The 26,849-nt window shown below is 40.2% G+C and overlaps 1 protein-coding gene across 14 annotated transcripts in view; it reads right to left on the minus strand.

Moving 5' to 3' along the window:
- LPP (LIM domain containing preferred translocation partner in lipoma) overlaps positions 1 to 26,849 on the minus strand; it is a 669,728-nt gene that overhangs the window by 364,544 nt on the left and 278,335 nt on the right. For all 14 annotated transcript variants that reach the window (XM_053221077.1, XM_027061202.2, XM_053221073.1 and 11 more), the window contains one exon: positions 8,408 to 8,520. In XM_053221077.1, coding sequence (XP_053077052.1) covers positions 8,408 to 8,520 — 113 coding nt within the window. The remainder of the gene's footprint in view (positions 1 to 8,407; positions 8,521 to 26,849) is intronic.

Consider the following 26,849-nt stretch of genomic DNA (forward strand, 5'->3'; position numbering starts at 1 on the left):
GAACCAAGATACAAGTTATCTACGTCAACCAGCACGGCAAACCCAGAGCCACAGTCCCCTACCACATTCCCTCCCCTAAATGCAGGTGGATGTAGCGTTTAGAAGAGCAGACTACCAGGGCGCCTAGGTGGCTCAGTCGGTTAGGCATACGACTTCGGCCCAGGTCATGATCTCGCGGTCTGTGAGCTCGAGCCCCTCGTCGGGCTCTGTGCTGACAGCTCAGAGCCTGGAGCCTGTTTCGGATTCTGTGTCTCCCTCTCTCTCTGACCCTCCCCCGTTCATGCTCTGTCTCTCTCTGTCTCAAAAATAAATAAACGTTAAAAAAAAAATTTAGAAGAGCAGACTACCACCACAAAAAAAGTTAAAAAGTAAAGGAAAGCAATAGGGGTTCTCCCATTGGCAAAACTACTGGAAAAGAATCCTAATACAAAGAATGGAGAAGAAATCCAGCATCATAAAATAGAGGTCCTGTAAGGACAAAAAAGGCAAACGAAAAGTTAAACTGCTTTGTCTTAATAACACAAGAAAGCCCCCACCTTAGCTAAATAAGAAAGATCAGACAGATACACTGACTGCTGAGTGGAAACACTGGGGTGAGGGTAGGGACCTGTATCCGGGTGCAGTGCCGTGAAACCACAGACTCCCCCAAATAAGGCTTGCAGATCCAACAAAGAAAAGATAATAAACTGGAAAAAGAATCACACTGCAATCAGATTTCTCATCCGTAACACTAAATGATACTAAAATAAGAATATAGACATCTTCATTGAATACTGAAAAAGGAAATTTGATCCTAGAATTCTACCTGCCGCCAAAGCATTACGTAAATATAAAGGCAAAAATAAGTCATTTTCAGATATATAAAAACTCAGGAGCTGGATCATCCATGTAGCCTTTCCAAAAAAAAAAAAAAAAAAAAAACTTACTGTGGCAGAGATAAAAAAAGAACAGGAGGAATCAGAATGATAAATTCAAGAAAAAGAAATATCAAGTAAGACACACTGCAATAAACAAGTAAAAGTTATAGTTTATGAGGTGCCTGGGTGGCTCAGTCGGTTAAGTGTCCAATGGCTCAGGGCATGATCTCACAGTTCATGAATTCAAGCCCTGCATCATGCTCTGTGCTGATGGCATGGAGCCTGCTTGGGATCCTCTGTCCCCCCTCTCTCTCCGCCCCTCCCCTGCTCACACTCTCATGCTCTCTCTCTCGAAAATAAATAAACACTAAAAAAAGTTACAGCATATTAGTAATGTGGTGATACAATTTAACGTGAGAAGGGGTCCTTTCAAAAGAGTTTAAGTTACACAGTTTAAAATATTACAGCATAGTCTCCAAATTGCCTTAATAAGCTTTTCGATGCATCAGGAAGAAAAATGCTCAAACCTCACCTGGTGTAGACACTGGGCACGGGGTACATGTTCAGATCATGATTTTTCCGTGATAGAGAAACATTACTGAAAACAGTTGAGCTGCACTGTTTGATTTATTTTCATTATGAGACAAAACATATTAAAAAAATAAGTAAGCATACTACAGCTTTGAAGAAATCACTGAGATTCTTGGTGACAGCGACAAAATGAGAAAAAAAAAAACTTCCACTGACTCAGAAAGAACCAACTCCAATTTTACATACCTCTAGGCAAAGAAAATTTTCTGAAATAGGCAAATATTGTAAATTGCTGCCTCTGAAGAAACTCAAGAGCTAAAGGAAACCTAGCCTCATTGGTCATCCTGACCTATGGCCTTACTGACCACAACCAGTTTCTCCACCAGACTTTTCTTACCCAGCAATTGGCCGGTTCTTCCCTGCAGGAAGCATATGTGTGCCCTAGGTCGCATCAAGGTAGCAGTGGCAAGGGTAACGGGATTGACAAGTGTGAAGGAGTGAGTGTGTGGACACATACTCTACCCCTGATCCCCAGAAAAAGGTTTACCTCTTTCAATAGGTCCTTTAAAAATATAGAGGAGAACACCATGGCATTCCATGCAAAAAGTTTCAAACTGCTACATGAAATATTGCGCTACCCCCTAGGGGCTCTAGGCCTGCTACTTTCCAAGAAGCTCTTAGAAGTCTAGACACCGAAAATCTTGCTCTTTTCTCGTCTGGACTTCCAATCACATGATGATTCAGAGAGAAAAGCAAACAGGAAACCTTTGAAATTCACTTCTAGAAAGTCATATTGACCAAAGCCATCCACATGCCTAGGAGCCCACCAGCCCTACTAAACACGCACTGACCTACCACTGCAACCATAAAAGGAGGAGATAACCATGAAGCAACCTGCTGCTGCTATCGCCACTGCTGTCGCCAGGGTCACAAGCAACCCTACAAACCAACCAGGGCTTGCTAACCCAAGGCCCAGGGAATAAGGTAAAGGGCCACGAAGAAACAGGCATCTCAATCACTCCTTTGGTATGTTTTCGTAGATCAAGAGACTCTCGCGTTCTCACCGTGCAGAAAGGACAAGCACTTCAGAGTGGATTAGAGCTGCTGATCATTTCGGTTTTCTTCAGGCAAGACTGCACATTGCCTCTACTCATTTTAGCCTTTACAACTTGGATCTCCTTTTTTACCCAGCCTCCTCCTTCCTCAGCCCACTATCAGGCCGTGGAAGGAATGGCCTCTACAATGGAGTACATCAAAGCCATATAAAGCAAGTCTTGCGGCCTGTTTCTGCGAGTGCATAAAAGAACGTGGCCACGGCTGTGGGCCTGAGTCCTTCATGTCTACAGGTAAAAATCCATCATTCCATACCTGTGACCATGACTGTACTAGACTACGAGTCGCAAGACACAGCTTCCAGTGCTGGCTCTGCTAAAACTATGGTAGATTCTAAAATTATTATTGACGTACGTGGATAACTGACTATAATCTATCGTTTGCCATGTGCATAAAGGAGCTTTGAAAATGTTTTCAGAAGAACAGAAATGAGTTGGCTTGCAAACTTTGAAAGACTGACTAAGACAAGACCATAAATAATTTCAAAGGTTTCCTTTCTCCCTTCTCTTTTCAATTAACTCTGGGCATTTCCCCAAGTTCGGTGCATAGTTCACATTACACTGTTTTCACACAGGCCTCCGGAAAAGTCACTTCTTTCAGCAGCTCTCATGATCAACTTCTTGGGGCAGACATCACCTATCCCTCCCCTGGCCTGATTGTTCCTTTGCATGGGCACTGTGTTCTAAGATGGTAAGACGAAAATCACTGGAAAGAAATCATGGGGGCACCTGGGTGGCTCAGTTTGTTAAGCGTCCGACTTCAGCTCGGGTCATGATCTCCCAGTTCATGAGTTTGAAGCCTGCACTGGGCTCTGTACTGACAGCTCGAAGCCTGGAGCCTGCTTTGGGTTCTGTGTCTCCCTCTCTCTCTGGCCCTCCCCCACTCTCACTCTGTCTCTCTCTCTCTCCCTCCCTAAAAATAAACAAACATTAAAATAAAACTTTAAAAAAAAGGAAAGGTGGGGCGCCTGGGTGGCTCAGTCGGTTAAGTGTCTGACTTCGGCTCAGGTCATGATCTCACGGTCCGTAGGTTCGAGCCCCGCGTTGGGCTCTGGGCTGATGGCTCAGAGCCTGGAGCCTGCTTCCGATTCTGTGTCTCCCTCTCTCTGCCCCTCCCCCATTCATGCTCTGTCTCTCTCTGTCTCAAAAATAAATAAACATTAAAAAAAAAAAAAGAAAGAAATCATACAGACACAAATTTCCATTCCATAAGAGAAAGGAGTTTTTAACATTAAGGAGTAACCGACGACAGGCATCATGGTCTGTTGTCTAAGGTGGAGGGACTGTGCTGACAGCAGCAAATGTGGCTGTGGCCATCCCACTGGGATGAGCAGAAAAAGGAAGATGAAAACAAGGAGTATATAGATCTCTGGAGAGTGGGCAAGTTAAAGCAAACCACGGGACTGGGTCACGAAGAGAGAGGCAATGAGGAGATATCAACTGGAGGTCATGAAGAAAAGTCAAGCAGAGATCTCACAAAAAGTGGATGTTAAATATCGGGCACCTGAACTTAGAAGCCATCAGGACAAGTCCCTGAGGACTTCTAGGAAGTGTGCCAGAGCTGTCTGCATGGGGTTTCCCACAAGTGCAACAGGTTATGCCTGATGGTGTGTAAAAAATACCACATGGCATCCGACAACAGATCTGGAGATGTCACCCTTATCTTTAAAATATTAACAAACACCTGCAGTAAACTGACAATGATTTCAGAATAAAGGGCAGATTCCACAGCTGGCAATGAAGGCCTACCACACTACTTCGTGCTCTCCTTCAATACTCTTACATTTGTTAGTTTATTGCTAAAAGATCTATTCACCCCACCTGAAAATTAAGGTCCTACATCAGCCATCAAAGTTCAGTTCAGTTCACACTGTCTCCAAGAAGCCTTCTCATAGATCTCCAGTTAGTTAATTTATTTCTCCCACCCTCTACCACAACATAGCACTTAGCTTGTGCTTCTGATCAGAGCATGATGACTAAGAAATAATTTACTATGGAACACTGTAGCTTAAAAGCTGTGTTTGTGATTCAGAGGTACTATTGTGATTTGATTCAGAGGTGCTATCCGTGAACCATCTCCTTATCCGTCAACATCATCTCACCTGCAATAGTCACCCATAAATATCTTGTTAAACTAGAAAAAAAAATTAGGGGATCCAAACAAAAGAGAGAGACTGGAAGTATGATCTCTAATTCCCTTGTAAACCTGAAATTCTATGAGACATTCTCCACCTGTGAAACTACTCTAAGCAATGCTATAGGCCTGCCCATTAGCTGGCTGAAATAAGAAGAAATTAACAACTGCAGCATCAGATTAGAACAACACTACACGGTCCTAAGGTCGAGAGTCAGGACACTGGACCCATGACGCCAAGTTCTAAGGCTACAATCCCTAGTATATATGCTTTACTTACAGAAGCTACTCAATTTGTGTTGAATGAATGAAGAATAAATGAATGAGTGAAATGGTCACTCCAAATCTCACAGGTCCTGAGGTCAAACTGATCTTGACAGAAAAGAAAAGATAAAGCCCTCATTTGTTTTTCAAGATTCATTTTTTTCTCTTAAAAAAAAAAAAGAATTCTCAGAACAAGAAGTTTTGAATTGAAGTATTTGCCTTTTGCAAAAAAATACGTAAAAAGTGTGTAGCAGGTAAAAAACTACAGGACACCAAGCAAAACTCCAGCAACGCCTAGTCCTTCAAAATAAAACCATATAATCCCGTCATCTGAACCTCAGAGACTTACAGGCTGATGGAAGACTAAAGCAAAGCCATGTGCAAGGCCATCTGGTACAACAGGAAGGACAAATCCAGAAGTCAAGGTTTCTCAAAATGAGGTATGGATGATAGGATCCATACCTTCGTGAGACTCAGTTTCTCCATCTGCAGACACAGGGAACTAATCCATTTAGCGAGTCCCTGAAGAGGCTGTAACTAATGGCTGGCGCCAGGGTTGGACTAAATGATCTCTAAGGTCCTTTTCCACTCTGACAATCTTAAAATTCTATAGTCGTACTTAGTAGACATTATTTTGACTCTGACCTGAAAATCTGGCTAGAAGCATAAACAGACTTCTACATAAAAACACATTCACCAGCTATAATTTGGACTTGGCAACCTGAAATTTCACCAGGGCCGAGAGGAAAAAGTGCAAAATTTTCTCCAGCGATTACCTTACTTTGGGCTCTATTATACAGTTCATATTCCAAGGTGGTGCAACTATGGCCAGAGCAGGGCCAAGTCGCTATCATTCTCACACAAGGGACGGGCATACCCCTGTGCTTTTGAACTTGCCAACAATCTTCCATATCTTCAAGAATAACACGCCTCTCCTACCAGATGTGTCCTTTCCCATTTGGCAAACTCAATTTTATTTTTTATCCTTCCTTCTGTTTTGCAAAGAACATAAGCCAACATGGCAACCGGCGTTTTGTTTATTTCCTTCCTTATAAAAAACAAAGTCATGGTTTTGGTACATTTATCAGGAAAGGTCCATAGAGGAGAAGAGTTTTTGTAATTTTTATGAAAGCCCATGTTTGAATTCTTCTTCATTAAACCTTTTGGCAAAGCCTTATCATTACCACTGTTGTTATTTTTATATAGTGATAGTTATATCAAAATATCTGGACAGCCATTATAGCTTGCCAATTTCAAATCCATCTGTATTTCATTTGGTTACTAGAGGTAGTAGACAGTTACCTTCCTTTTAATTATGAGAAAAATCGGACTCAGCGTGACCTGTTGAGAATCACGTAACTAGAATAAGCTGTTCAATGAACAAACACAAGTCTTCTGTCACAAGGTCAAACAAGCTTTTGAGAACTGAAGATTTAAAATGCAACAAAATAGCTTCTATAACGTTCCAAGAGAGCAAACAGACTAAGTGAAATTTTTAATTACACAGATTCAACAATATGCAAAGAATAGCCCTGGACCAAATAAGAGCAAAGGTATACACAAGACAAATTTAAGAGGTTTTTTTTTTTTTTCGTTGTTAATAAAAGATGACTAAAAATAAGGAAAATTGATCATATTATTTCTATTTGCCAAGGGACCTATCTGTTGCATAAAATAAATATAAACTTTGTAGGATTCCTATCCATTAGTGGCATTTGAGCTTTGATTTTATTAGCTTACAACATTTTATCAGCAAGATTTTATAGGAAAATCAAGATTTTTGTAGGAAACCCACGATATATATATCTAATACATAAAATTTGTAATGGATTTTGAAAAATCTAGGTTCCAAACGGACTTGGAGGCCACTGGTTACAACTGGAACTCACTAATTTTAACTTCTCAATAGTACAAAAAGCTTCTTCTATTACTTAAGTTCTAACATATGAAAATATACTCCCAAGAAACTCACATGGCTTACTCCCTTCTCCCCACTCCAAATCGTTGCTCAGGTGTCCCCTTCTCAGCAAGGCCGCTGGATCACCCTTTCCTCCAACTCACAGCCCTGTTTCATTCTAATGTTCTTCGTAATCAATGTACCTATTTTGTTTACATCCACCAGTTTTACTAACATGGCAGTTTCATGCGGGTAGAATCCTGTCTGTCTTTTTCACTACAGAATTCTCATGTTATAAAAGGTACGCACACAGGCACACGGAATATTTGCTGAATGAATGAATCACTTCTTCCTTTGTCTCTCCCAACCTGAAATTTAGGCGAAAGAAAGCCAGACAATGGACTGAACCATTTAAGCAGTGATTTCCCATGGCTTTTCTTCTTTAAAACTTACTATGAGGGGAGCCTGGGTGGCTCAATCAGTTGAGCATCTGACTTTGGCTCAGGTCATGATCTCAGAGTTTGTGGGTTTGACACGCGTCAGGCTCTGTGCTGACAGCTCAGAGCCTGGAGCCTGCTTCAGATTCAGTGTCTCCGTCTTTCTCTGGCCTTTCCCCCACTCGCTCTCTCTCTCTCTCTCCAAAAATAAACATTAAAATTTTTTTAAAAAAGCTTACTGTGGGAAATTGTAAACATATGTAAAGGTAGACCAAATACAGATAGAATCAACCTCCCTCCACACACTCAACAATTACCAACTCATCACTAATCTTTCTTTCACCTATTTTCTCGCTCATTAGCTCCCTATTCTTATTATTTTGAAGCAACTACCAGACACCATTAATTTCCTCCCCAAATATTTTGGATATATATTTTTTCCTTCTATGTATCTATAATAGCATCATCACCCCTAAAAGACAACCATGATTCTATAACATTGCTATTTAGTTTTCTCTCCTGATATGAACAGCAGTTAGCTGCCTACATTGTGGCATCTGGTCACCCGTGCCTCTACAAGGTTACAGGCTGAGAAGTCCTTCCACTGTTGCTTCTGATTCCAGCCGTGGGCTGCGTGCAATCATCACTCCCTGGAGCACAGCACTTGTATAAGATCGATACATCCTATAATGTGCATCCCTAACCCCACTTGACCCCGCTCAGAAAAGAATATCCCAAGAAGGTTTGCTGGCGCTTTTGCTAGAAAGATGTTGCTGGCCAATTAGGACCCACAGTGACCAACCAGAGCCTTAAAATATCACTCTTACCCACGCAGAATGCAATGTTTGTGGATAGAGAAAGGAGGCAATAAAAAAGCACAGTTGGTCCCTGGGATAACAAGGAAACGTGGAATTCTCAAATGGCATTCCTAAAAAATGGCTTTCAGTTTCAGAACAAAATTAGTAGGTGAAAGGATTCCTAGGGCTTCAGAATGCAAGCCAGCAGAACTCTGCAAAGCTTCAGTGGGGCGTGTTGCATTAAAGTACCTTAGCTCTTTGTGAGTTGTAAAGCTCTCTTTAGGCTCTGGATAAATGTTTATCCACCACAGAAACAATCAGTGAATTCATGAGCTTCCTAGCATGGCTTATTAACATGACTTCCACCACAGATCTTACCTGTGCCCTGAAAGCACCTTCATCAAGGGGTGGTGGAGGAGGGAAGTTTCCAGAGCCAGACGGAAGAGCACCAGGATCATCTAGAGGTGGAGGTGGGGGTGGAAGAAAATCACCTACAGAAAGGAAATGCACACATGAAATTAACATAGATGCAATTTTGTAGGACTCTTAAAAAACGTATATTTGCTGGCATTTTACTGCTTTTTAATTGGCCTTGACGCATCATTGTTTTGTCTCAATGGCAATTATTCCCTATTACAGTTCCCTTCAGTTAAATTGGTAGCCTTAATTTTGAGAAGAATGAGGACAGGAGTTGATACTTAGAAGTGAAATAAAAGCTAGCCTACAGGAGGAGGAGTTGGATATGTTTAGCTTGAACAGGGAAGGTGTTCGGGGTGGTGAATTGCTGAGGTGGGTAAGACTTGGTACTTACCCTCAGTAAAGTTTTCATCAAGCAGAGGCGGAAAAAATGTGCCCACAGATAAAGGAAAAAGAAGATACAATTTTTTAAGATGGAGAAACGAACTCTTCTGGAAGCTAAGAAAAAGGAAAACTTATGCCCAGGTAGAGCGACAAGGAAGGCTTTTACCAGAACATTTAAACTGCCCCTGAACAGCAGTTCACAGTGACCAACGAGTCCACTCTTGGCAGAAAGACGGGAACAAAGGCATAGCTTAAAACATCTAGGGTCTAGAGAATAAGGAGCGAGTCATAATACAGCATAAATATAGGGATGTAAAAGAATACTAGTGAACAATAAAACTAAGTGCAGTGACAAAAAGAATTTTTTCTTTAAGTGTGCTGCACATCTAGTAAGTAGTTCAAATTTTATCATGCTTGCGGTGGGGAGCCATCAAGCATTTCTGACAAGAAAACATTTGGTTGCAGTATGATTTACTAAAGACTAATCTAAAAGCACATGCAGGGCAGATTAGGAGAAAGGGGAATAAGAAACCTCTGATATCAAAATCTATATACAATCCAGGCAGGAAATGATGAGGGGTGAGCATATCAAGAAAGTTCAACATCATTGCCCAATGAGAAGAGCATACCAATGTCATGTTTTTGGAAGAGAGCACCTAATCTCTAAGGTCTGAAGTGCAGACATAAATCTAAAAGCTCTGTGGCTTCATGGTATGGAAATTTTTAAAAATACTTTGCAAGAAATTCTATTAGGAATAGGAAACTTCCATTTAAAAAAATCTGTTTGGCTTTTTTCTTTTAAAAATAATATTTTAGATAACAATAATAAGTAATATTCATGAATAAGTAGCTTTTCCTTGCATTTCAGTTGCTCAACACTTAGCACCAGGGCAGGAGTTTCTGTCACTCAATGAGTTGCTTTTGGGTAGAACCAAAATACCATGATTTAAGCCTTCAAAAAAAAAAAATCTAAACTGCACAGAAGAAGGATGGTGGCTTGGATTTGATTGTTCTGATACACCTTGATTCATTGTTCTGATGGTTCCTCTGGCCCCTATTTGCCTTAGAAATAACAGACTTCAAGTTGGAAGAGTAGCTGTCTAATCTAGCTTCCAGACATATTCAGACGACAAAGCAGTGAAATACACTACATATTTAGAGTACTCTGCTTTTTAGACTCCCACCATGCACCAAACCACTGTGCTAAGATTTTCATAGGCTACCTACTAGTCCTACAACCCTTCGTCCTGATGGTTCTCGAAATTTATAGAGGTCATCAGGCTCTCGGAAAGGTCTGGTAAAACATGGATGGCTGTGTTCCACCCTCAGAGTTCTTGATTTAGTTGGTCTAGGGTGGGGCCCGAGAATTTGCATTTATTTTTTTTTTTAATTTTTGTTTATTTGTGTGTGTGTGTGTGTGTGAGAGAGAGAGAGAGACAGAGGGACAGAGAGACAGACAGAGAGAGAGAGAGAGAGAGAGAGAGAGAGAGAGCACGCAAGCAGGGAAGAGTAGAGAGAGAGGAAGAGAGAAAATCCCAAGCAGGCTTTGCACTGTCAGCACAGAGCTGGATGCGGGCCTTGAACTCACAAACCGTGAGATCATGACTTGAGCCAAAGTTGAGTCAGATGCTCAATCAACTGAGCCATGCAGGTGCCCCCTGAGAATTTTCATTTCTAATAAACTCCCAGGTGATGCTGATGCTATTGGTCTGGGACGACACTTTGAGAACCACTGCATTTCAGCCAAGTATTATATTGTTCCTATTTTAGACCCTGTAGGATTAGAAAGGTTAAATGACTGATGTCATATAGAAATATTTCTATTTCTCTTACTTTTCTGGGTGTGCACATCTAGGGACGTGCTTTGTCCATATCCTTATTAGGATTATAATTCTCATAAACCTTCAGTAACTCTACCCAGTAGTTCTAAACACTGGCTACATACTAGAATCACCAAGAAAGTTTTCTAAAAATGCCAATGCCCAAACTCCATCACGCCAACTGCAATCAGTATCTTGGGGATAGGGGAAAGTGAGTTGGGGGGAGGCGTCAGGTGCCAGTATTCCTTTAAAACCCAAATAATTCTAATGTGCAGTCAGAATCAAGAGACTAATTTGACCTTCCTTTGGCCAAACACTGCACTGAAAAATATTTAACACCTGCTAAGTAAAAATGAATCGTCACCGAGTTGTTTTCTGCCTTGGAAAGTCAAAACATACAAGAAAAGGACTCACAATGAGATCTTGAGTGATCAGCGAAGGAGGTCTAGGTTGATGGAGACTAGTCCTACTAAATTCTAGTGCACAACCTCATTTTCTGGTCCAAATGTTCTATCTGGACCTAGGTCGTCTTCATGCATAATTTAAAAGACAATTTCTGAGCACCTTCTTATACTTTAGCACATTTTATTATGTCACAGAGAAATGTCAGAGCATTAAACAGGATAAGAAGTAAATAGAATCTGGAGATCATATTATAAAGTTAGAAACAGAGGCCCGTGAAAGCGACATGAATAGTCCACATTCTCAGGAAATTAGTCTTAGAATAAAAAATACAACTGGTTGTCTCTGCAGTCTCTTCCAACCATAGTTGATCTTTGAAAAACATGGGTTTGAACTACATAGGCTGACGTACAAATTTTGTACAGTACAGTCCTGTAAATGTATTTTTTCTTCCTTATAATTTTCTTAACATTTTCTTTTCCCTAGTTTACTTGATTATAAGAATACAGTATATGACACATATAACATACAAAATATGTGTCATCCAACTGTTCATATCAGTGGTGAGGCTTCTGATCAACAGCAGTTATCAGTAGGGGCACCTGGGTGGCTCAGTCGGTTAAACGTCCAACTTCAGCTCAGTTCATGATCTCATGGTTCGTGAATTCCAGCCCCACGACGGGCTCTGTGCTGATAGCTCAGAGCCTGGAGCCTGCTTCAGATTCTGTATCTCCCTCTCTCTGCCCCTCCCCCACTCACACAGTGTCTCTCTCTCTCTCTCAAAAATAAAATAAAACATTAAAAATATTAAAATTTTAATATTTTAATAAATATTAAATATTTTAAATTTTTAATATTTTTAATGTTTTATTTTATTTTTGAGACAGAGAGAGAGACAGACAGACAGACAGAGTGTGAGTAGGGGAGGGGCAAAGAGAGAGGGAGACACAGAATCTGAAGCAGGCTCCTGGCTCCGAGCTTCCAGCACAGAGCCCGATGCGGGGCTCGAACTCACAAACTGCAAGATCATGACCTGAGCCGAAGTCGGACGCTTAACCGACTGAGCCACCCAGGCACCCCAACAAATAAAAAAATTAAAAACAAAAAAACAACAGTTATTAGTAGTCAACATTTGGGAGAGTCAGAAGACATATGCAGATTTTCAACGGCATGGGGTCAATGCCCTTAGCTCTCTACCATTCAAAAGTCAATTGTATATCCTTCCCAACTAAATTTTTGTCATAAAAATTAAATATATAGTGAGGCACAAATTGGTGACAATCCTGGGAGGGTGAAAAGGAACAGAAAAGGAAGATAATGAATTTTTAAAAGAAATGAGTTGAAAACAACCAAGATCTAGACTATTTATTCTAGGCTGAAATTAGATTAAGATTTTTAAAAGTTCTAGTAATAAGCTTATAATAATTATCACATAATTTGCAGTTCTTCAAGCTCGACCATCATAGGCTTCTTCCTTCATTCTTTAGAGTGGAGCTCACATTTTAAAATGATGTGTAAAAAACAGATACACACATTGATAAAGGATAGAAAATAGGTCCTGTGGACTAGTCCATAACTAGCTGAGTTGGTAGGAATGAAAAGCTCTTAATAATTACCTTAAACCAGACTTAGAACTATTACAAGATTTCTGATTTATGGGTCACCATTTTAATAGGCCATTAAACAAAGGAAAATGCTTCTAAGTTGCAGGAAAAACAAATCCACTTAAGAGAGAAGTCATATTTTCATGTTTAAGTAAGATGGCAAAATGGAAAGAACAAAAGAACAGAGTGTGTGTGTGTGTGCATGTGTGAGCGTGTGTGCGTGTTTGTGTATGTGTGTCTGTGGGAGGGGAACCTTTCCATCCTTACAGATGTTTTCAAACAATGAAAGAGCATCTGGATGGGGCGCCTGAGTGCTTCAGTAAGTTGAGCGTCCGACTTTTGATTTCAGCTCAGGTCATGATCCCAGGGTCATGGGATTGAGCCCCTCAGTGGGCTCTGTGCTCAGACTGCTTAAGATTCTCTCTCCCCCTCTGCCCCTCTCCCCAAATCTCAGTCTCACTCTCTCTCTCTAAATAAAATAAAATTAAAAAAAGAAAGGGTGTCTGACTTTGAAGCTTAGCTGGTGACCCTCCTAAAGAAAAACATGTAGGGGCACCTGGGTGGCTCAGTCAGTCGGTTGAGCGGCCGACTTCGGCTTGGGTCATGATCTCACGGTCTGTGAGTTCAAGCCCCACGTCGGGCTCTGTGCTGACAGCTCAGAGCCTGGAGCCTGTTTCAGATTCTGTGTCTCCCTCTCTCTGACCTTCCCTCATTCATGCTCTGTCTCTCTCTGTCTCAAAAATAAATAAACGTTAAAAAAAATTTTTTTAAATAAAAAAAGAAAAACATGTATCAGCTGCAGTACCTTCCAACTAGCAATGGTTAGCTGTAGACCTTCACATTAGTGCATGGCCTGTCCTCTCTGCTTGCCAGGGAAATCCAAATGGAACTATCACACCCTATGAATTACAGGGACACTGAATAAATCAAACAGGCAAACCAAAAAAGAACACCCCCCCCCCAATCAGGCAACTTGGACAATGCAGGGATCCATAAAATCTAAGACAGAAACATCTAGTCTTAGAAGAAGGAGGGTAGTCAGAGCCACAAGCCTACACACCTGCTTTCCTCCTTTCCCTTCTCCTCACCATCCAAAGCCTACTCACATGCAACGCACATTTATCTCTCACTTGCCAGGTACAGGTACTTGAAGTTACACAGCTAGTGAAATATGGAGCTAGAAACGAATCCTCACTCTGCATTAGAGAGAAGCTAGGAAGTATCTCACTTAATTTGCTCCATATCATCCCAAACAATTCAGCTAATAGTCAACAGATTTTTGCTTTTTGTCAGGGGTAGCACCATGGGTCAGTTAAAGGGTGAATCGTGCAAAAGTATATAGCCCCAATTCTCAAATACTATTTTCTGCCAACTTACTTTCACCATATAGCCTGTAATGTGTATCATTAACTTGAAAAGCCAGTTGAGGAAAATCTCCCAAGTACCCAGGGATGCATACTTTCTCCAGCTACCCTTCCCAGTATAGGGCTAAAAAGGCAACAGCATTGAGAAGCATATATGGCTAACTGCTAGGAGCTGAGTAGTTGCCCTAGTAACGTCGTTTGGGCATATATGAAAGGCATCTCACCACCTGAATGCAGAACTCACTTATCCTTTCATGGAATAAAGGTAGGCCCCCATCAGAGGGGGAAAAAAATATCAAGAACTGACCAGCAAAGAAGTTTACAAATTAAGGGTTATATGTGATTGTAGTGAAAAAGCCCAAAGGAATAATTAAACTCAGATCATCAGTGAAGTCTGAACTCATTTACTATAATTTAAAAAAAGCAAAAAACAGAAAAAAAAACTAAAAAAGCATCATTCTTTTTCTTCTTCCAACATCCATGTAAACCTACACACATACACAGGGATACACACAGTAGCCCGTCTGTGCCTCACCAGCATCTCTAATACTTGGTTGCACCTAGATGTTCATGGCCATTCTCTCCTACTGAGAATGGAAGCTCCTAACCAATAGAGCCCACTTATAATTTCTCATTCTATCTCCACATCCTGGCATAAAGTTTGGGCCACTCTCAGTAAACGTAGGCTGAATAACTATATAAGAAGCCATTTCATCCCTCAATTGATGTTTGTTTGGTTGAATGGCCTGATGCCTTACATGTTGTTCAAATGTCAATGTTCAAATGGCCAAGGGTAAACGCAGACTCTGATTCAGCAGCCATGGGGTGAGGCCTGAGGTTCTGCATTTTTAATATGCTTGCAGGATGATGACACAGATCCATGCACAGTACATGGAGGGACATGGCTTTATGGCTCCTTGGGTTGGAACTGTTGCTTCTCCAACTTTCTGATGGGGATAATTTTTGGTTGTTTAAGGAAATAAACTTTAAGGTACATATAAATAAAACCACTTAGGGACTTCCCAAGTTAAGTATTTAAATTATGAGTGTACAAGAGATTGGGCTGGAAAACACACACGCACACACATGTGAAAAAATACAATTACGGTGACCAAGTCGTAAGCTTCGAGTAAAAGCAGTTATTCGTTTCCGTTTACAGTAATGAATAGAGCATGGAAATATGTTCAAAAGAAAAGAATACAAAATGCCAAGCCTAAAAACTTGAAAAACAAGCCACAGCTCTACCCTTTACCTGAGAAAGAGCAATGCTACCATCTCAGGGTCAGGTTACCTCACCTATGAAATGAAGATAACAATATTCACTTCCCTGTGTGACTCTGCAGATCAAAGCAGTTAAAACAGTGACTCTGAACCTTTTTTGACCACAACCCAGAGCAAAGAAATAACCTTTTATATCAAGCTGCAATACTACTTGCTTGGACATGTATATCTGAAACAAGGGTTGCATGAAACCATACTTACCACATGGAACGCACATTGAAACTTCTATTATATGTATTTATTTCAAAAGTGTTGGTTATTCCTGGTGGAATAACCACCACTGAAGTAACGGTGACCCACAAATGGGTTTCAACCCACAGCTGAGGTGTCACCAATCTAATTTCCATATGACTTGTACAATGCCTACGTAGCAGGTGACGATTCTTCTTGCTTTCCACTTATGCACAAGACGGCAACTCAGCTGCCTACGCAGGAGGCCAGGTCTGAGAAGGCAAAACTCTCTGCATAGGTTGAGTAAAGACAGTGAGCAGAAGATAAAGCAAACGTGACAGGAGCAGCAGTCTCCATAAGGTGACTGAGTTGTGTCACCCTTATAGCATTCTCCTCAGAGAGGCAACTTATTACAAAACAAAGCAACTAAAGACCCTTTGGAATTTCACCCTCAACGCCATCTTCTCTTTATATTAAACACACTTGCCACCAAGAAAACTACACCAGAAAGCACACTGAGTAAAATACTTTCAAAATGGAGCATTCTCAGGGCACCTGGCTGACTCAGTCAATAGAGCCTGTGACTCTTGATGTTGGGATCGTGCGTTCAAGTCCCACATTTGGTATTGAGTTTACTTTTAAAAAAAATGAGGCATTCATGGTATAGGACAAAATGGATAATGGTATCATTTGTGTGATGACATATATGCTTGTGTTGTCATGAAGTATGTTTTACATGGATTCCTAAGAAATTGTTAACAGCAAGTTGCCTCTATGAAGAAGCTAATTTTGCCACTAGGGAACAAGAGTGGAAAAGAAATTTACTTTCCATTATACAAAATTTTAGCCTGCCATTATTTTACCCATTTATATACATACATATATATTTTTTTTACTTCCAGTATAGTTAGCATACAGTATTATATTAGTTTCAGGTGAACAGTATAGTGATTCAACAATTCTATACATTAATCAGTGCTCATCACGGTAAGTGTGCTCTTAATCCCCATCCCCTATTTCACCCATCCCCTCTACACCCCCCTCTGTTAACCATCAGTTTGTTCTCTGTAGTTAAGAGACTATTTCGGGGTTGGTCTCTTTTCTCCTTTGTTCATTTGTTTTATTTCTTAAATTCCTCATCTGAGTGAAATCATATGCTATTTTTAAAATCGCATGTATACACAAAACCAAAGAGAAATTTTCTGTACCTAGAAATGTGTCACCTGCAAATATTGAGCTGAATAAGATTTTCAAAACCACCAGGAAATACTGGGACATGGCAGAGGTCAAACAAACAAACAAACAAACAAACAACATTAAGGATAAGTCTCATTTAATGCAACACCGCTCAGACTTCTCAACCTATTTATGATCCATTGGTTGTAGCTAAAAATATGAAAGGAATTGTCCTGATCTAATCACCATGTTGTCTGCAGTAGAAAGAGGATAAAAAGCCAGCTGATTCCTAGAACCAAAGCCTGCGTACAATCTCAGTGTGACCTCTGTCCTAGAGAGCGATTAAGCCCCGTGGAGCTATTAATAAAGTGGGTTCCTATATTCCCATTCTGCTCCTGTTCCTTGAGTATTCAGCCCCTTTAAGAACTCTCTGGGAGAGGGGATAATTATGAGGGCAAGGCTAGGCATTCTTGGTTCTCTGTCCTCCTCATCCAAATGGCAACACCACCAGCTCCATTAAAAGAGGCATCTTCATCTGTCAATGAGAAGACATGTCACCTGAACCAAGTGATTCCAATTCTTCAGCTCCAACACTTGACATTTTTGGAGTTCGTGCTTTTATTATACATTAGAAAATTCACCTTTCTATTCCTTCCGTTTGTATTTTATGCTGCTTAACTAACACACAAACGGTTGATTCTTATAGTACTTAATTTTCAAGGCAATGTCATTTAAATGAGAGGACAAAGATTAAAAATAGTGACAAACGCACTATTGATGATGGCATACGAAAATTCATACTTTCATATGCTATTCATATATAAACAGACGAATGTTCAGGATAAGACTTTTCTCAAGAAAATCTGACAACAGGTGTCAAAAGCCTTAAAAATGTGTATACGCTTTGATACAGCAACACTACTTTTAATAAATTATCCTACAAAAGAAGCGACCGAGGACTACATAGAGAAGGATGTTAAAGAATCTCCATCACAATGAAATATAATAAAAATAATCAGAATGTTCATCAATAAAGTACTGGTAAAAAAAAACCAACTGTGGTCAATCACACACTGGTAAACTGTGTAGCCATCAAAATGATGATGTTGATCTAGAACTGACATCAATTTATTCGTTGATTGAGTACCTCTTATGTGTCAGGAATCATTCTAGACAAGAGGGCGGAAATCAAACAAGAACAAAAAAATATATAGAAAGTGCTGGACTTACAGAATTTATATTCTATCAGAAGGAGAAGAATCCTTAAAAAATAGATTAAAGAAAACATAATATCAAATCATGATTAGCACCATGGAAATACGGAGCAAGGAAAATCAAGGGAGTACTAGGGTGGAGGTGGAACGCCACAATTTTTAAGAGAAAGGTTAGGAAATGCCTAACCAATGTGGCATTTGAACAACGACTTAATCTAGCGAGGGAGTGAGTCATGGAGTATCTGGGAGAAGAACATGAAAAACTTTGACATATCATGTGAGGAAAAAGGTGGGCTACTGAATAGCACTTATCACATGGTCCTATTTTTTTTCTTCCTTTTATTCCCTCTCCTTTTGATTCAACTGTTCTACAATAAATGTGAATTACAGACATGCATTTTTTAAAAATCAAAAGGAAGACACTGTGAAATGAATCGCAGAATCTACTCAAACCCAGAGTTTAATTTTAATGTGCCACTATATTTACCCAAGCCCAAATGTAATGTCTCCGTCATCTTTCTAAATAACTTAGCTTGAAATGTTCATTGTGATTCTCAAATTAAAAGCAAGAAGAATTATGATCCTAAAGTAGATGAAGTCTTCCTGATTTTCAAATGGATGGTTTCACTCTACATTTAGCTAATACAGCATCCCTGGGTCTTCACTGAGTTCAACAGTCCTCATGCTTAGCCACAAGTAAACTGTCTGTAAGAAGGTGAAACACACGAGTGCATCCCATCGAATCATACCTCATTTCTCTATTATACTGTGGTTTCCACTTGTTGAAAAACACATTCAATCTCTTAGTCCAAAGCACCGAATGATTTTCAAATAATATGAAATTAGGAAGATAGTCTGGTTCTACAAATGGCCTAGAACCAGAACTAGCATTTTTAATCCCCCAAGTGTTATATCTTACAAGATATGGTCATTTGTGACCCAAACAGCAAACCATACCATATACTTTGACTTCCAGAGACGGGCACTCCAAATGAATAGGGCAATGACTTAAGCCTACACATCAATCTTCTAGCAGCTATTGAGATTATCTTCAGCCTCAATAGCAAAAAGTGAAGTTCTCTCAGTTAAAAATTGAAACAAAAATAAAAAAATTCGTGTTCTGGACAGAGAATGAGGCAACAGTCCAGGGGGGAGGGGGAATCCTAATTTACCACTGAAAAAGGAAGCTGGAAAACAAATATCAGTGTGTTGAGAGAGGACTCCAAAAATACACCTTTCCTTTGGAGACAGGACATCACCCTGTGGTCGCCATTGAGGCCAGAAATTTACTCTCCCGCCAAAGATGGTGATGAAGCCTGAAGGAGTGTGGTTTCACAACAAAAACACTTGAAATATCTCAACTAACTTATTCCATCACTCTTTTATGGAAAGAGTAAACCATTTCCACTTCAAAAACAATATACTGCTTTCCTGATTTAGCTCTATTAGAGCAAGTATTCTGCTCTTTATGAGTTGAATTGCGTATCTATTGGTTTCTCCCACTAGCCTATAAGCTCCTTGAAGACAGACTCTGTGTCTTTCTAATCTCTATATAAAGCATATGCAACACATAGGAGATTTTAAGAAGTGGCAGTAACATTGTTTTTATAAATTGTCATTATTATAAATCTATATTCCATTAAACTGAATTAAACTCTGAAAGAACGAACACATGCATTTTTACCATGGACAACTTTGCCTCTTTCCAATTATTGACATAAGGTCAATACAGTACAGTACCGGGGGGGGGTGGTGTCATAGGTCCTCCAAGGTGCCAAAAGTTGGACAAGCTTAATAACATCAGTCTTAAAATAGTCACTGAGTTTTGCTCAGTGGTAGTGGTGGTATTTTTACACGTTACCTTACTCAGAGATGTCCTCAAGATACAGGCCCTGAGTCCACATCCCTAAGTCATCTCCTGCTTATGGGGACATCCTAGCTCCAGAAACACTGCGTCATATGTATTTTATTTGATCTTTCTTCTACAATAAAAGATCTGTGTACAGGTTGTAACCCACGAGGTATCTAGAAACCTCTTCAAAAGTCCTCTTGGAATTTTGGAGAGTCAGAACTTTTCTCATCAATGAGAATTGGGAATGGAGGAGGAACAGGGAAATGAATGAAGAGGAAGGACAGATGTCACATGGACAGAATCTCAAAATGTCACTTCTTGAGGTGTTGAAACAAATCCGACTTTTAACTGAGGGTGTGGATCCGAATCTCAAGGCTCATTGTCTTCGACAACATGCACCCAGGCCCCACTCTACACTTCTTAAATCAGAATCTCTGGGGCTGGGATCGAGATACAAGCATCTTGATGAGCTCTCTGGCGGATTCTGATGTGTAGCCCTGGTTAACAGTCATTGACCTCCATGAAAAACAAAGACTGAGAAACTGGCCTAGGTTAAAGAAGACTAAGGAGAAAAGACAACCAAATTCAGCTTGCGACTCTGGATAAGATCCTAGATTGGAAAAAGGATATTAGTAGGACAGTTCACGAAATCTAAATCAAGTCTACGTATTAGTTAGTAGTATTGTGTCAGTGTGCGAATTACCTGGCTTTGGTCCCTGTACTGTGATTGTGTAAGATATCAATAATGGAAGAAACTGGATGACGACTCAGTGAAAATCCTTCCTACTATTTTTCAGTGTTTGTGTAAAATCTGAAATTATTCCAGAATGAAAATTCGAAATTTAGTTTTAAATTTTAGGAGGGAAAAAAGTAACTTCCCTAGCCTAATAACTTTGTCCTACAGCTGGAGGAATTCTTGATCTGTGTAGTAAAGGGAAACAGTCAAATGGCATAGAACCATATCAAAAAACCCACTGGGACCCCCAATCTCTTAACTTCCAGCTGAGGACCCATTTGCCACAGTACATGACAGATTCAGTGTGAGAATCTGAGACCTCTTGGGAATAAGGAGGGAACTTGTTGTGTCCCTCCGACTTCAGGAGACTATGATGAAGAGAAGAAGCTCTTACTATTTAGGAGACCTAGGATAGATGGATCAGGAAGATGTAAAATATCTTCAACTCAATCCAGGCTGACTGCAGCACAGGTAGGGCAGTAATCCACGCTCAATGATCAGCAGCAGTGAAATCCCACAGAGCTTCCTTTTTCCCACCGTTAGACCCATTCCCCAGCCTCAGGAGACTCCCTGAGGAAGCGAATGGCTACATGACACCAGGGACTTTCTATGATTTCTCCAGTCTTCATCTTTTCTGCACAAATGACTTCAAATTCTTCTCACTGAGAAATTCTTGTTACTATTTATACAAAATGATGCCAACCATTACTCACTCTCCCTCAACCCTGCCATTTCATCTAGACTGAGGCTTAGCAAATGCAGAAATGCTTTAAAAATAATCAAATAGAGACACTCATTTCATTTCAAGGTGGTTGTTTTTTGGCATGATTTTTTTTTTTTCTCCAAAGGAGTACTAGGAGCTGACAGGTACTTGCTCTAAAAATTTACTTCACCATCTGCTAACTGAAATATTGCTTTCACGGATTTATATTGTATTAAAAGGTCACTGGCTGTTTAAGACTTAAACAGTTTTAATCATTCTAAAAGTCTCTTAACAGTAAGAAAAGGAAGCTCAGAACAAACAGCAGCAGGGACTCTAATTAAAAGGGCCAATTCATCTAATTTTATTTGGGGTTAATTATTCAGGATTCACTCTTTGATGTGTAAGGAATAGCAATTAGTAATTTTAGTGATTTGAGAATCATTGGAGGTGTAATCAGTTAAAATGAGTGAGTGTTTACAACACAAGATGGTGAATTAGTCTCTCTCAGCTGGAGAACAGGAACATTAGGCTCCAAGAGATCAAGGCTAAGGATTTTAGACCCTAGTAATAACAGTCACTTCAGAATAAAACACATGTCAACAGCATCTAGCATTCTGTTTGTTCTTAGCTAAGGCAAGGCACAGAAGCTTCACAAATTACCTTTAACCACATCTCCATCTTTGCCGTTGTCCCCAACCAACCACTTCCCTCTATTTGGCTCTTGCCACCATGGTAACCATAAATGCATGACATTAAAAAAGCAATTCTAAATGAATATACCAATTATAAGCAACACAAGACCCAGGATAATCATGACATCAACTCATTCCACGTCTGCATCTCTGTATGAGAGTGGGGCATCTCCATCCACCACAATCTCTCGCTCCGTGCTGAGAAATGAATGCAGATACCCTAACTCGCAGACCCACTTACCTTCTCGTGTATCCTCTACTTTTCTATTTACTTCATTACAATTCTCCCAACCCTACAGGTTGGAAGAAAACCCCGTTTCTCTAGTTTTTGTCCACAATCCTCACAGCAATATAGCAAGCCATACTGGATTATACCAAAGTGTTCAAGTTCATTTACTATTCTCCATCTCTACTGCCACCAAAATAATCAATGTCTAGTTACCTCTTACCTAGGCTTCACAAACGGCCTAAATGGTTTCCATTCCTCCTTCCTTACTTCCTTCCAACTGATTTTAGACACGGCTGCCAGATTGAAAACATCCATCGGTCCCCCACAAGCCACAACAATTTTGAAAAAGGACAAAGTTGGAGGATTCTCCCTTACTGATTTCAAACTCACCACAAAGCTATGGTAATCAACAGTGTGGTGCTGGCACAAAGACAGACATACAGACCAACGAAAATAGCATAGAACGCCCAGAAATAAGCCCTCATGTAAATGGCCAATTGATTCTATGGCAACTGTGTTGCAGTCTTAGAGAATGACGGATTGGGAGCATTACGGGCTTCACAAGAGTTGACAGGACCTCACCCTGGACAGGCAGAATCCTAAAACAGGATGGGCCCCCTGGGAGGAAATGGAGAGAAACTTGACAAGCTCTCCTAGAATGCTCTGGTGGGTATGGATTCCCTGAGATTACTGCCTCACACAGCAACTCTGGAAGTTTTGTACTTCAGAATACTAAAGTTCCTAATCTCCATACCCAGTAATCTGCCTGACAGCTTCTCCTTGCTTCCTTGACTCCAAGAATTTGCTCATGCTTTGTCTCCATCAGGTCTTTTCTCTCTAACATGCCTTTATAGCAGAACCCAAGCTGTTCTTGGAGGGCCCAGGTCACCTGTCAACCCTGCACAACCTTCTTTGGCTGCCCAAGAGCCTGAAACACTGAGTGGCTATCATTCTCAAGATACGTGTGTGGTGTGGTGTGGTATGGTGTGTGTGTGAGAAAGAGTGAGAGAGAGAGAGAGACACTGAAAGATTGAGGGAGAGATTCAAGTGAACATCCCCATGGGGATGATTTCTATAAAAGGAACACGCTCTTGATTTGAACAGTGACTCGGTTAGCTGCCTTCGAAATATAAAAGAAATAGGCCTGTGGTATTAAAACATATCACTTACAGTCACACCTGAACTATTTGCTAGCTGTGTGAACTTGGTCAAATCATGAAACTTCTGAGTCTCATTTTTTTTGTCAGATGAGAATAACAGCACTTGTCTTTTATACTGCCCAGAGTTGTACAGACCAGATAGATAACTGTAAAAATAATTTAAAAATCACAATGTCCTACACAAATACTATTTTTATTTTGACATGATTCTCTATGTGACTTAATCATAAACCCTTTCTTCACATTTAGAAACTTAAATACAAAACATAATTATTATAACTGAAGAAACACTATAATCTTAATATGGCTCTTCACATACAGTGGGTACAAAGAGTTAGGGGTAAAAGCAAAGAGAGAAAGAGAAACAGAGACAAAGATAGAGAGACAGACAGAGACAAAGAGAAAAAAGAGCATGAGTAAGTGAGACAATAGCAAAACAAAGTCCTAGCAGTCAAATAAACAAATATTGAGCTCTCCCTGGAATGTTTAGAAATCTTGGAGAGGAATCACGTAAGGAGCTCTGAGGTGGCGCTAAGTTGGCACATCAAGTACTTCTGTGACTGATTAACTCGACATTTCTTTGGGTCTGGAAGTATTACTAGGTCATTTTTTTTTTAATGGACAAACTTCCTGAATAATTTTTAAGATACAAACAGCTATTGTGACGAATCAATCAAAAGAGGTCAGTTTTGTCCTCAAAACCCAGTGAAACGGCCAAGTCAAAACAACAACAAGCACAACCAGGCAGTCGGAAAACAAGAACATCCCCACATCCCATGGCTCTGCGCTTGGTTCTCGAAGGGCTCTTTCTTGCCCACTCTGATCTGTAAACCCACACCCCCACATCCACCATGGGCAAGTCCCACAGGAGAAGCAAATTTCAAAAGGTCCGCAAAGCCTACTGGATGCTTACCATCCATGAACCTATGTTTTTTGAATGAGAACAGAAAATTCAAAAAGCAATCTCTCAAAAAATCAAGCTTTGTCTCTAGGGAGGCACTCCAAGAAAAACCCCACTCCTGGTACTTCATTCACTCTGCTTTCTTCACTGCCTCCCATTAGGAAGCCATGTGATGGAAGATAGTCCCAAACGCAAAGCTTGGTGACGTGTTCTGGGCAGAGGTTCAGGCACCTTGTTATTTTGGCAAAGCCGGTCTGGCTGCCCAAAGACATAATTTAGCAGAGTGAGAAACGCATCCCCTCCCCCTGCTTCATCTGGCCAGCTGCCTCGGAAGGTCTGTCATCCCAGAGGGCAATGGATATATTGTCTCCTTTCATGTCTCCATCCGTAGTTCCAGCTCTCTGAGTTTCAAGTTCGGTGAGCTCAGCCTTGGCATTCAAGGATCTCCTTATGTCTCATTCTTAAGAGCATTTGTCCCAGGTCTGTTTGCCAAGGACATGGTGGCAGTTCCTTTCCTGGCACTTGAGTCTGCAATATTATGCTTCTTCCTATAAACAGACCCATCCCATTACTTGAGTTACCTCTCCAAATCCTCCCGGCACTTTCGTGGCTTAACTGGAACTAATGGTACAACTTTATAAACTAAAACTCACAAAAATCATCAGATTAGAAGGGAAACAGAAAGGAATGAGCAGGGTCTGCTAGTCTATGGGTTAGCAAACAAGAGTCAAATGTTCCAATCCAGCTCATTGCCGGTTTTTGTAAATAAAGTTTTGTTGAAACGCAGCGACAGTCATTAGTCTATTTATCATCTATGGCTGCTTTTGTATTCTGCCGGCAGAACTGGGTAGCTGGGACAAAGGCGTTTTAGCCAACACAACCTAAAATATTTTCTATCTGGACTTACAAAAAAAATTGTCAACCCTGGTCTAGTTCTTAAACTCATTTCACAGATGAGAAAATTGTGATTCGGTAAGACTGAACAATGTTCCCAGGGAGTAAGTAAAATTTGCAAAGCACAGTAACTAGGGCCATGCTGGGCATATGGTTTACACACACTCAATAAATACTGGTTCTCTCTAGTGTTTGACAGGAAATTTGATGTTTCGTAAATGTGGAACTGGGTTAAGATGATTTTTTTTTTTAGACCAACAGGGTTGCCTTATTTAAGAAACTCATTGTCTAGAGTGGGGGACAGACATACAAACAAAGAATTTCAACATAACATACTTTGTTTTCTATTGTTTCTGCAACAAATTACCACATACAATTGTTTAAAATAACATAAATTTATTACTTTACAGTTCTAGAAATTAGAGGGCTGTCACGGGTAACACTGGGCTAAAATCAATGTCATACCAGAGTCACATTCCTTGCTGAAGTCTCTGGTAAGAATCCATTTTCTTGTAATTCCAGCTTTTAGAAACCTCCCTCATTCCTTGGTTTGTGACCTTCGCCCACCATCTTCAAAGGCAGCAAAGGCTACTGAGTTCTTTCTCAGATTACATCACTCCAAAAACCTGTCTCCCCAGACTACTTCTTTGGCCCATCCAGATACTCGGATCATTTCCCTGTCTTAAACTGAGTTGATTGGCAGCCTTAATTCCATCAGCAGACTTCATTCCTATTTGCCATGGAACCCAACACATTCATAGGATCCAGAGAGGAGGAGGTGGGCATCTTTGGGGGGCTATTAGTGTGCTAATCTCACGGTGCCAAAAAGAAGGAATATATGCACACATTGCTGTAACCCACAAAAGAGGGTTGATCATCACCGAGCCACAGTTGTAGACCTGAACAAAAGCTCTTCCATGGCATAAATTTTCTGGCATTTCCTATAATTTTCTGAAAATGTGATCATGTTTTAGTGCATTCTTAAATTTATAAAATGCAAATTTATAAATTTAAATAGTAGATGATTTACAATATCTGATTATTTATGATAAATATCATTTAATATTACAGATGTATTTAAAGTAGATATGCTGTTTTCTGTACATATATTTCTTTTATTTTTGGAACTAGCATCTTGATGGCCCACTTAAGCACAGAGAAAGAAAACAAAAACCCTATTCGATATTCGGTGAGAAATTTTAAGAAGCAGGTTTCAATGAGACCTCAGCAAAACCAGCCACACACTCTCCCTGTGGGATTGCTCTCCTCAGCCCCACTTTGTGGATAAGGAAACTCACAAGGACCAGAAACCTGCCCATACAAAACTGCCCCCTAGAAGAAGTTACCTCATCTCTGCAAACCTCATAGACAGAAAGATGTCCATGCCATGTTTCTGTGATCATCTATGTGTCAATGCCCTTAAAGGGGTTAGGGGATGGATAAAATCTATCACTTTGAGAAAAAGGAGCGTTAGGATTTAGCAAAGATGTGGAGCTACGATGAAGCACATACCTGAGATGATAGAAATGTTTCATTTCAAGTATGTTTACCTCTTCAGACAAAAATATAACTAAGGCTCAAAGACATAAAAATAGAGCCTCTACTGTTCTCATGATGTAGAAAGAAAAATTATGTTTGTTTAGAAAAGAACATGAAGAGTCTCACAGAAATATTCACAGAAGTATATATCAACACAGTGTAACTGCGTTTATAGATCCCGAGACATCACAGAGAAAAAGACCTCGTTTGAAGAGAAATCACCCAATTAGAGAACGTGTGAGTGCCAAATAACTGGAAATATTCAGGTAGAAGCAAGAGAC

Source organism: Acinonyx jubatus, chromosome C2 (genome assembly GCF_027475565.1).
Source record: "Acinonyx jubatus isolate Ajub_Pintada_27869175 chromosome C2, VMU_Ajub_asm_v1.0, whole genome shotgun sequence".
Lineage (NCBI taxonomy): Eukaryota > Metazoa > Chordata > Mammalia > Carnivora > Felidae > Acinonyx > Acinonyx jubatus.